Raw genomic sequence first — 12,895 nt, 5'->3', positions numbered from 1 at the left:
GCTAGTTCAAAGCGTCTAATAAATATTCTACCAATACTTACCTCAATCTATTATGATGTTGCAAAAGTGGTATGTAAATCCGAAAGGAGCTCATCCTGAACACGTTTTATTCTAGAGCTTTTGGAAATTCGCGAAACAAAATTTTGCTTGCCTTAGTAAAACAGTCACGTGACCAACTACCTGCCTACTAAAGAGGAAGTAAAAAAAACGTGAATTTTCAAAAATCGTAGATCTGAGCAACATTTTGAAATATACCTACTGATTAATACTCGTACCGTCGGTAAATTGGTACGCGTGATGATCGATTATAATAATTGGAAACGTACCTGAACAGTTATACATGAAAATCTGAAACCTAAAAAGTTATGCAAACTTTTAGTAATGTAGCGTAGGTAGCGTTCTTAATTACTACGTGTAATAACAGCAAAGTTAGTTTTACAAATGAACTTTTAATTAACATTTACACTTAGAATTTGCTATAATTTTCATATTACATAAATAAGTAGAAGAAACTTAAATTTCGCTTAACTGAGTATCCGAGCATGCAAAGCTCTGGTTATCCTTAAACGTATCAACGACTCAGCTCTATAAACATGTCGGTACTTCTTATACATTGTCAAAGCAATCATCATCATCAAAGCAGCCTTCTATCGCCCACTGTTTCGTATTATATAGGCCTCCGTTCTAAGTCAATTCTTCCGGTCCAATGCGGTGATTGTTCAGCGACAAATATGTGCGATTGATTTGCGGCGCACAATCTATTTCGGCCTGCGGTGGCGCCACGCGTGACGCAACCAGCGAACCCCGTGGAACCGTATTAACCCAGTTATGCGACTGAAATAGCACCCGTGCATTCGCCAGCCACTTAATAAAGATGGAACCGCTGGATTGACCACAGGTACTTGGCAGTTTGACGCACAGACGTGTTCATTCAGCCGTCTCGCTGGACATAATCAGCTTATGGGGTCTATTCCGGACAACTAAGCTTTTCTAAAGCGGTCGTGAAATCGATACACTTGATCATAGCACACTATTAACTGCTCTGGATGAAAGCGGGATACGCGGGTCACTTCAGGGTTGGTTTGCTAATTACCTAAAGAACCGTACTCTAACGGTAAAAATTTCAGACGAATACAGCTCAAGAAAAATGGTTAAATATGGCGTTGCTCAGGGCTCTGTGTCTGGTCCCGTATGTTACATAGTTCACGTGAACAGCATGGTATCTATAATTAAAAAATGCCAGAAGTACATGTTTGCAGACGACACCTGTTTAATGTACGCTGGACATGATCCCGTCATTATTCAGAACAATATGCAGAGTGACCTGAATAATATTATGATGTGGGCACACGATAACGGAATTATTATAAATAATCAAAAAACTAAAATAATGAACATCTCTTCCAGCTATCGCAAAATAGATATCCAACAAATTGAGTTAAAGGGACACTCGTACGACTGTTTACATCTCGACTTCAAAAACTGTAAATGTTTAACCATCGAAAGCGTAATTAAATATAAATATCTAGGCCTAACAGTAGACAACCGTTTTTGTTGGAAATATCATATAAACGAGGTAAGTGATAAACTTCGAGTATTGCTAAGTAAATTTAAAAGCCTCAGCTATTGTACCCCCAGATCAATTTTATATATGTTGTACCACGCTTTAGTGGATTCAGTTTTATCGTATGGGATAGAGTGCTTCGGATTTACTTTCAAAACCCAGACTAATAAAATAAAAGATTTACAGATTAGATTTCTGAAGGTAATTGTGGGTCAGAAGACTAAAAAGCAGTATGCAGAAAACTATGAATTATTATTCCAAAAATGCAAAGTTCTTACAGCACGCAAAAAATGTTTTCTTTTATTAACACTCGACGAATTTTGGAATGACGAATATAAAAATAAAATAAAAAGTAACTATAATACGCGTTCAAAAACCCAACGTAAACTTGTAGTGCCAAAAGTAATTAATTTGTATGGTAGACGGACTAAAGACTGGCTAATTCCAAAGTTATTTAACTCAATCCCAGATAAGATTAAAGATATTAAAGGAACAAAAAATATGATAAAAAATAAACTAAAACAATTCTTTCTAAACGATACGGAACTTTCAAATCTATAGATTTTATTAAAATTTATAAATACCAATTATACACCTAAAACAGCGTACCTATACATCTAAATAATAATAAAGAAATACAATAATAAAAACACATTAAAAAATATACTAACTTACAAAAATAATTATACACCTAACTAATAGTAATTATACATGGCACTGCCAGCGCGACGCACACACAATTATTTTTGTGAACTGATTTTATGTCTACCCGCAGATATCGGTGCGGCTTGGCCGCTTTGTACTACTGTTGCGATGTACCATATTTTTATTTATTTTAGCAAGTAACTTTAGTAGTGAATAGATATTACCAGTAAATAGATTAAGATTAAGTAAGTAGTTTATAATGAGAGCATGTCTGCCGATAAACTGTCTTAACAGTTTGGCGGAATATTTGTGTATTTTTCGTGTTTATTATGATAAAATAAAGTTTTAATAATCAAAAAATCAATCAAATAGCATTATTAGTAGTCCTGCCGAGTTTTGAATAGACATTGGTAGTTTGCAGTATCAAAGCTTCCAGTTTAGACGAATTGATCTTGAAATATTTGATGATGATGATGATGATTCTGTCCGACCGGATTCGGTCACGGCGACTGTTACGGCTGGGGAGGGCGTCGGTCGTGTGCCCTCATATGACTTATGTAGCCGATCTTGGCTGTGAACGTGCGGTTGCACTGGCTACATGTCAGGATTCCATTGGAGTAGTGGTATTGTATGGCAGCTGGTGGTCTACTTCTGAGTTCGTCACGTTTGGCATCAAGAGCAGCTCTTCGTTTAGCCTCAAACTCGAAGATGTTGGTGTTGACAGTATGCCGCCACACGGCTCGGTCCTCAGCTTGCTCTTCCCATGTCGAATGGTCAATTTCGCAACTCTTCATGTGGCGTTTCTGCACGTCCTTAAACCTAAGGTACTGCCCGCCCTGTTTGCGCTTCCCTTTCTGAAGTTCGCAGTAGAAAATGCGTTTAGCCATTCTCTCCTCGGGCATCCGTCGCACGTGGCCACACCAGCGCAGCTGACGTCTCATCAGGTAAGCTTCAATTCCCCCAACATTACAGCGACGCAGTATTTCCGTGTTTCTGACACGGTCAGACCATTTGACGTTCAGAATGTTGCGGAGGGATCTCAGATGGAATTTGTCTAGCGCGCGGATGTGCTTACGATATGGGCACCAGGTTTCGGCAGATTAGAGGAGATTCGGGAGAACAATTGCCATATAGACAGCAATCTTGGTTGAGAGCCTGATGTCATGCGAGCGGAACACTTTGGCCTGCAACTTCCCGAAAGCTGCAGCAGCAGCTCCGATTCTGCTGTTGACTTCAGGGTCAAGATCGTATTTCGCCGACACAGTACTACCCAAGTACTTGAATTTGTACACTTGTTTCAGAGAGTTTTCTCCGAGCTTTATGTCGAGAGTCGAATTGACGGTGCCTTCTTCAGTGTCCATCGCCATGACTTCCGTCTTGCCAACACTGATTTTTAGGCCATACCTGCGACATGACTCGTCGAAATTGGTGATCCATTCTTGCAGTCCCTCCACTGAATCTGATACAAAGCACAGGTCATCGGCGTACATGATCTCTCTAATTGTGTCACAGGATACCTTGGTACGCGCTTTTAACCTGGCAAGGTTATAAAGATTCCCGTCTGTTCTGAATCGAATCTGGACACCGGCTGTTGAAACGCTTAGTGATTCATTCACTACCGCTGCAAAGTATAATGCGAACAAGGTAGGTGCCAGTACACAGCCTTGCTTTACTCCACAGGTGACGGAGAAGAAGTCTGATTGTTCACCGTCTGTACTGACGCAGCACCTCATGTCATCGTGCAGCAGTCGGAGAATGCGGACAAACTTATCGGGGCATCCTAGTTTACCCAACAGCATCCAGAGGGCTTCGCGTGGCACACAGTCAAGGCCTTCTCAAGGTCAACGAAGCAGAGGAACAGAGGTTGACATTGCTCCCTACTCTTCTCCTGAAGTTGCCGCAGGCAGAAGATGGCCTCGCATGTGCCTCTTTGTGGGCGAAAACCAAATTGTGACTCAGGTAAGATCTTTTCAGAGACAGGTACAAGGCGATTGAGTAAGATGCGTGCAAAAATCTTTCCAGGCGTGGACAGCAGGGATATTCCTCGGTAAGAGTTGCAGTCAGAACGGTCACCTTTGTTCTTATACAGAGCACAGATCTGCGATACGGTGAAGTCACCTGGGGCTTGTTCCTCATTCCACATCCGTACAAACAGCTTCCAAAGATGGTTGTGAAGCTCTTCTGTACCATATTTGAGCAATTCTCCTGGAATGTTATCGATCAAAGTGGTATAAAAGGGGATGACTCAGGGTGTCTTTCTCAGCAACGTTTGTTTTACGCTTTTGAAAATTCGAGAAAATCTTAATTATTTTCATCTAATCTGCAAATTTTGTTATTACATTACTTATGTAGAGACGATAAAATCTGTAACTTCAAGATTTACTCAAATGGAATATAATTTAATTCAATTTTAAACGTGCTTGTGAGTGGAAAGTTGAAAAGGTTTTATAAACTTTATTGAAGCTTTTCAATTTTCGCCGTAGTTCAGTAGTTGGCAGTTTTGTTCGCTAAGTTTCAATTTTCATGTGGGTTTCCTTTTGAAACTATATTCAAGAATATGTATTTCAATAGAAGTAAAGTAGCTACATAGGGATTTTTTCTACAGGTAAAGCTTTTGACTGTTACGGAAACTTTTCAAATACTACTTTACCTTATGTACTTACCAAAATTATGTATAGTGCCCAACTTACATATGTTTTATTGACATTACATGGTACATAACATATATGATAAGAAAGAGGATCAATAAAATTATACTTTCCTACTTCCCCGTAAATTCACGTCGTAGGATATTTTAGTTTTTAGTCATATTATTTGTGGGGTGGGGATCCTAAGCTTAGACTTTAGAAGTCAAATGCATTTCTGCCATCACTTTGTCCCAAATTCAGGACCTAAACCTAAAGGCTTCCAGGTCTATACAATACACACAATTGTGTTACACCAACGACGGAATGTTTCCTCTAATTAAATCTAGACCTAAATCTGAAGCGTATTAATTAGGTATTAACATTAACAGTAGCCGTAATAAGGTTATGAGAATCCGAGCTCGCTTAATTATCCGATACAAAACCATGTGCACGTGCGACCTATATCTGTTCAGTACATACACTTATTTACTGAACATTATGTAAAGGTTATACTGATATGATAGGAAAATCTGAGATATCTGTAAACAAGTGAAATGTTAGTGCGTCAGTCGATCCGGTCTATGTTTGAGGTATTTTGAAAAGTTTCGCCCGGCACAAATGGGCCAATTTCTACCTTCCACCCTACTTTTTAGATAGATACTCGTATATGTTTATATTACAGGTTAAGTTTGTATTATAGGTTAATTGAATAAATATAAAATGTTGAGAAGTTTTTACCCCTGAGATAGTTAATCCTATTTGGAAGCATACAGAAATTAAGGAGTTGTCCGAAATCGCGCACCATATCTAGAGTTATGGGCATAAAGGATAACTAAGAAGCTAGACTAACATAAAACAAACTGAAACCTTTTAATCAAACACCTACTTTGAAATGAAGAGACTGTATTGTGTTTCACATACGCCCACGATCATAAGAAGCTGAAACCTGTTGACTGGAATCCATTAGTGAGGAACAAAACGTTTCAGCACTGAAACTGAAAACACCTCGGGGCGACTGCAACACGACACGTGCCCTCAACGCCCTTGATGTTAGCTACTTTAATGCCAATACAATGTGTTTAAATAACAACCAAACAAATATAACCGCATATTCGTGCAAACGGAGGCAGTTATGTGTATTATTTACTTTAGTGCAACTGTTAAAATATGTTTTTGACACAAATATGACAAAGGTTGGTCGGTCAAATTACTTTTTTCATACGACAACAAAAGAAGGAGGGGGTTCTCAAATCGTCTGTATGTATATTTTTTTAGGTATGTTCACCGATTATGACAGATATATTTTTGTTTGCTGATCTTTTCTGAGTGACATTTTAATCCAGATATACAGAAACGGTTATTAATAGGTATCTCGATTAGCAACCAATTTTATGTATTGAGTACTTTCTCGGTATATGTATTGCTATTACATAAACAAATTCCAATAATTTTATGCTGTAAAACATTTTCAATATTCCTTTTAATCCGAGAAATGTCTGTTATTTGGAAATACCCACGTCAGCTTGCGAGGTTTCAGACACTTTTCAGAATTCAGGTAATTTCGTTACCTTTCCGTCGGTATTACCACGATCCGGGATTTACAGGCCCGGATTTCAGCTTAAAATAGCTTTATAATAATTGCCTTACTGAAAATCCTTTTGTGAAGTTTGTAAACATTTTATAAAGCTTCATATATTTTGTCAGAATATTAGAATAGGTACCTACTATGATCTTAATAATAACTGAGGAACGCTAAACACAAAGTTTTTCAAGTTTTGACAGGCCAGAACTTTCGTGAGCTTTTTAACGAATTAGCTAACAACACTCGATCAAAGCAGCTTCCAATAATTTTTTTCGCAATAAAGTAGTAGGTAGTTGTAAGGGGCCGTCCATTAATCACGTGAGGTCGTTTTTCTCCATTTTTGACCCCCCCTCCCCCCTGGTGATATTTGGTGAGGTTTGGGACCAACCCCCCCTCCCCCCCCCCTAGATCACGTGTATTTTTTTTTAAGTTTATGTAATGGCTATTTTTGACTAGAAAAAATATAACGAAAATTGCGTTTTGAATTGAAAAACATTTAAGAATGTTTATTTGCAATAAAATGTGCACAACTCGTACAAATATTTGCACCGTTCAAAATTTCGGTTCAGAAATACCTAGCGCTTTTTGACAAAAAATTAATACACGTGATGTCTAACACGATCCCCCCTCCCCCCTCGTGATGTTTCGTGAGGTTATCCGTACCCCCTCCCCCCCCCCTTTGAGCCTCACGTGATTAATGGACGGCCCCTAAGTTAGTAGTAATTGTTACATTATTCGTTTTGGAGTTCCAAGTACAATAATGTCGATATTATATACTCACGAGCAATGAAAAAGGCAAGTACAACTTTTTTATAGCACGTGAGTATCATAACACACTTTTTGCTTGAATTTCAGACTACAGTCAAATCCGATGAAGTATGTATTATATTTTGAGTTTGTAGGTAACTTGAGTAACCTGACTACTGTAACGTGAAAATTACATGTGCAATTTTTTTTCCTACATAAAAAATATCTTCTAACACTATAAACAAGCAAACACATGAGTAGCTAACAACAAACAAGATAGATGCGGTCTACAATGTCAAAGCTAAACAAATAGAGTGATATTAATTTCCCTTGCTCTTTGGCCGGCAGTTTAGCGGCACTGATTAAGGTCAATATAGAACTCGTAATGTTAATAAGAGATAAGACTTCCTAGGAAATACCAGAGTGCAGCGGGGCAGTGAATGTGGCCGTTTCAATTACATCTAATTAGGAGCCATCCTAGATAAATGCCAGGACTCTAACAATAGCCTGGCCAGACTTCTATCTCGGATCTTGGTTCAATTGGATCGGCAGTTGAAACCGCGGTTTGAATAAAGCAGGTTATTCTAGGCGCCAGTGGCGAGCGGTCCGTACAGCTCTATTTCCATGGGCTTTAATTATTTTATATGCACCCTACGATATTTTATCATAGCTTACCTATATTGTTTTCATACCGGATTCCCTTACAAAGAAATTAAACTTTTGTATCTGCTAAAAGCTGACTCTCTTAGCAGATACAAAGGCACACATTATATATTATATGGATGGGAGGGACAAAAGAAGTACATGGGGTCCCGGGCATTTTGACGTCATACAACAGACGTGCTTAATACCTATAGACTACAAAATATCACGGCCGTGGGCGCAGGACTTCAGGAGTCGTTGTCCTCATGACATGTTAGTCAATTACTGTAGTTGGGCTAACCCTCATCCATCGCATGACTCAACCGCATACCCACTAACTTACTGTCTTTCTGCTTATTCTCACAATGGATTAAAAGGCAGTAAGTGCACTTTGTGATTGAACAAAGACGCAGATTGCGTCGGGTCGCCAGACGTAGGCGAGAGGTCAAACGGTGGACCAATTGTTGACTGTTCAAGTAATTAGCTGAAATGCTATGAATCAGCGTAGATTACAGATAGTGTCTGAATGAATGGACGAGGATAATACAAACACAGTTTAATTGAGAATTTGTCATACACGTCCCAGTTTCAACCAGGAAAATAATTGAGGCAAATCGAAATTACGCATGAATTACCCAATTAATATCTCATGCCCAAATTTAATTACAGCTGAAGAAGAAATTCCCAAGAACCGACGACTGGTAGTTTTAATAAGGCAATAGATTTAAAATGCCTTTTATAGTGCTTGATTTTATATTATGTAGTAATCTATTGTCTGTTAAAAACACGTTTTTTTTAAGGAAATAAAAAAATAGTTCTTGAGTGGAGGCCGCGTAGCCGTCCGCCCTCCGGCCGGCGCGTGGACCGTGCGCATCATTCGTCTTCCTACTTGATGTACTTACCAATTATAGTGCAACATTTGAGTTCAGCCCCAATTTTTTACAACGTTTAATTTCAAATTTGTACACAATACTGACGTTTTTGTTTGGTATTATTCTGATGTACTTCATTATAGCAGACGGCATAAGGCTAGTATACTACCTCTACTTTAGTAGCCTTTTTCCGTTTAGGAGTAATTTGGTGCTATGCCACTGGAACATTTCATTGCTCTCGACTGTAGTCTGTATTGTACTTTTTTATGAATAATATGGTAGGTTCATAGTACTTATATGCTTTCAAGATTTGTAGAGATACTTCAGTAATACCGATCGTACTGTCCAAACCTGGCTGAGACCCAAGAACCGTGTAAACATCCGTTCAATGGTCTATATTTATTTACAGAAATTTTATGAGACCAAAGCATAGCTGACGTGACTAGTGGTGGGAAAAACGGCTACATTTTGATAACACGCTACAGACGCTATGTTACACATTTATAGCAGGTTATTTAATCCGCTACATTATAACGATATTGAAGAGCAAAAAAAAAAAATTATGAAAAAAAAAATTGATGAAAAAAAAAATTGATGAAAAAACCAATGAACTTTCTTTCATACTTTACAGGCTTAGTACTGTCTATAATGGCACATCACTGTTTCCATAATGGCACATCACTGTTTCTCTTCATTTTTAGGAATTATTGTCAAACGTTCTTTAATTGCAATAACTATTTACACAAAACACTTTAAAACCACAAAGTAATATCCTTTCAATGTTTCATCCACTTACGAAAACACACGTAAAGTAAAGATAGGTAAATTGTCCAGTCAAAGTTCAATCACACACAATCACAAAACATTTAAAATACGAAATTGTCCTCAGAACCAAATTGTCCGTTAGAAAGTACCTATTTACACTTACACAAACACTATTTATTTTCAATTTTACACTAAACCTAAATAAACACTATACCTATTTTAATACGTTACTATTTAAACTATTTATTATTATGTATATTTACAAATATTTATTTACAGCACGCAAATGCAACAAAACAAACAACGCGATCGTAATTCGTAACGTTGCGCGAGGCACAATTAGCATAGCGGCCACCCGTGGCCGTTGCCAAATCGCGACTGCGGAGCTAATTTCAGCAGATAGCGGAGCGCTATTGCGTAGTGAAGCTTGCAGCTTCGCAGCGTCTCGCTCTCTCACACGCGAGTCGCGCGACGTTGCACCGTTGAGAGAGCGAGACGCTACAAAGCAAGTGAATATCGCCTGCGCGGTTATCGCGCGCCACGTCTCGCGGCTGCGAGAAATAGCGGAGCCGCTCCGCTATTTCTAGCAGTAGCGTCGTGGCAACGGCCGCGGGCAGACGCTGTCCAATTTTGCGAGCTAAGATCGCGAGGGCGCGTCGCGTTATAATTATAGCAGCATTTGCGCGTTCATAAAGCGAATGCTATTCGTTGCGAGCAAATCACTTGCTATGTTTTTTAGCTATATGTTATATTAACCTCCACTAGACGTGACGTGTGTTACTATAATAAAGTTTACTATAGACTTCTAAACAGACTAGTTTTATAAAGGTACGTTAGGTTCAGAGAAATTATTTATCGCCAACACGAGTTTTAGGTTTAACGACTTAAAAAAAAACCTTTAGTAAAAATATTAACTTTTATGTGCGTTATGTATACGGTAAGCATAGGTAATATAGGTTATACGTAATTTACCTCTATGTACATGTTATATGTGTTAGGTATTTACTTATTATACAAATCCTGCGCGAGCGTCGCTTCGGTTTTTAAGCGGTCTCCAGACATAATTCCGTTAGCTGACGAAGTAGCCTAGAGCTCTCACGGATAACGTAGCCTATAATCGTAATTTTGTTTACAAATAACTATATATTTTTTCTTTATGATCCTAAAAAGTATGATTCGTGATCTTTTTTAAAAAATATTACATTAACATTACGTATTCGAAAGTTACAATTTATAAAAAAACCCTACCTATTTAGACAGTTGATTTTTAATAATTAAGCTATCTAAGACTTTTTTCATACTAAATGCAAACTACATAAAAGTTGCAAACTTCCGAACCTAACCATAAATAAAATCAATCAATCAGCTTTAATCTGATGTAATTCTTAAAATAACAGTCAGTAAAAAAATTATAACCACCCAGTTAAGACTTGGGAGTAAGTAGCCATTAAAGTTTTATGGATTTGTAATGGTTTTATCTTGCGTTTAAGCCGCTTTGCCACTTCTTAAACCCTTTTAACGTTTGTTTAATTGCTTCTTTAATCTCAGATCATCGTTTTTACTGTAAGGATTAAAAGCATTCTGCGATTTTCTCTTTCTTATTTCTATAATAATCACTTATAATTTGTGCTTCGCTAATTGGTTGGTTTATTTAATAAGCCTATGGAAAATACAAAAACCGAAAATCACTGCGAGATTTAGCATTATAGCAATATTATTAACTGTATTTTGTTTGTGCATAAATAAATAATATTTATAATGATAGACATACTTATAAATCTGTCTACTTGGTACCTATGCATGTTGTATGTTAGTTCAAGTTTAGCGGTGACCTGCGCCGGCGCACATCGTGTCTAACATCGACGCGACGTGTTTACATCTCGGAACCGGTTCGTTACGCGAAAAACCCGTCCCGAGTCCGTTCCTGTGCAACCTTAATGATGCAAAAAAAACATTTACCACCTCAAAATTAAGGACCAGACATCCAGGTAGCCACGGAATTTCCCCGATTTCGGGCTAAATTAGCCGTTGAAACTATACGCAGAATCATGCTATACTTCATTCCACAATTAAACAGATCATTGTTTTCTTGTCACACAATTATTAGAAGCGACATTCATCTCAATTGAGTGTAACTAGTGTGTGTTTAGTGCGAGGCCTTGGGCGAGCCGGCCTGCGTTATCTACGGCTGATTGTTACGTCATGAGATGCGCCTCGCACGGGCGGCACGCCGGCCCCGCCGCAGGTACCAGCCCTGGAAGTCTATACTGGCGAAAAACTAACAAACAAGAACTGTCGTAAATATCGCCACGTTTAATACAACAAGATAGAGTCGTGACTCGTGCAGCAGCGTTCCGTAACTTAGTTTTTCGTCATACAGAGTGGTCCCTGCAGGGTGCACTACGGGGTACCGCGCTCCACAATACACAATAACTAGGGTGCTGTACCTGCACGATTGTTTGCGTTGTTTTATGCAAGATCCTACTGTCGCAACGTAACCACGGGTAGAGCACGCAAGATAACAAATTAATACAATCCAAATGTAAATAAAGCTATTTAGTCAGCTCCGACACACATCTGCTATGCCAACACCGGTTGATTAAGTGCGATCCTGTTTACTCCGCGGCTCCCACGAAATTCTTGAAGCACTTCATCGTTGACGTGCGACATAAACAAGCGAGACGTACCGTGTCCTCGAGGGTCTTGAACTCGTCGAAGAGCCTGTTGTTGGAGATCTTCTGCTGCAGCGTGTGCACGGTGGCGTCCACGGCCAGCAGCGAGGCGGACAGGTCGGCCACGTCGCGTCGCAGCCGCGCCAGCTGCAGCTCGCGCAGCACGGTCAGCACCAGCAGCCACGCCGCGCACGCCGCCACGCCACACCACACGCCCGCCACGCCACACCCGCGCCGCGCGCGCGCGCCTCCGCGGTAGCCCCGCTCGAACTCCCCGCTCACTAAGTTCTTGGACGAGTCCTTGTCCTCGCTCAGCACGTTGGCTTGTGTGTACATGTTGGCTGCGTCCGCCTGCACTCGCGACTAGGCCGGCATCCCGGGAGCGACTGGCGACTGGCGAGGGTGCGCGCGCGCAGCTCCCGCGCGCCGCCCCACGTGCCTGACTCGTCTTTTATCAATCAATTATGCACCATATTGTATAAGGGCTCCTTTACTATTTGATTTATTTCTCTATAGCTGCATTAGGGGGTCGCCCGGTCCACAATGCATTAAACTAACAATGAAATTGTCTCTCACATAAAACCAGCTCTCACTGAGAAATTTATGCGAACAGTACGTTATCATAATCACAGTTTTTTTCTATGTTTAATTAGTTAATAACAATGTAATTACCTTCCACCTTTGATCCTTGAGAATCAAACGTTTAGAACGATAATAAAGTATGGGATTAAATTTATCTTTGACTTGCATAGAATAAAATTATAGTGTTATAAATATAC

The 12,895-nt window shown here is 39.4% G+C and overlaps 1 protein-coding gene across 1 annotated transcript in view; it reads right to left on the bottom strand.

Moving 5' to 3' along the window:
* LOC105391430 (protein eiger) overlaps positions 1-12,544 on the bottom strand; it is a 38,964-nt gene extending 26,420 nt beyond the window's left edge. The window contains exon 1 of the mRNA XM_048633083.1: positions 12,132-12,544. Coding sequence (XP_048489040.1) covers positions 12,132-12,452 — 321 coding nt within the window. The 5' untranslated portion in view covers positions 12,453-12,544. The remainder of the gene's footprint in view (positions 1-12,131) is intronic.
* Between the last annotated feature and the right edge of the window lie 351 nt (positions 12,545-12,895).

This window comes from Plutella xylostella, chromosome 5, assembly GCF_932276165.1.
Source record: "Plutella xylostella chromosome 5, ilPluXylo3.1, whole genome shotgun sequence".
Lineage (NCBI taxonomy): Eukaryota > Metazoa > Arthropoda > Insecta > Lepidoptera > Plutellidae > Plutella > Plutella xylostella.
Note: the sequence above shows the minus strand (reverse complement) of the source record. Positions and strands in the feature narration are given on the sequence as shown.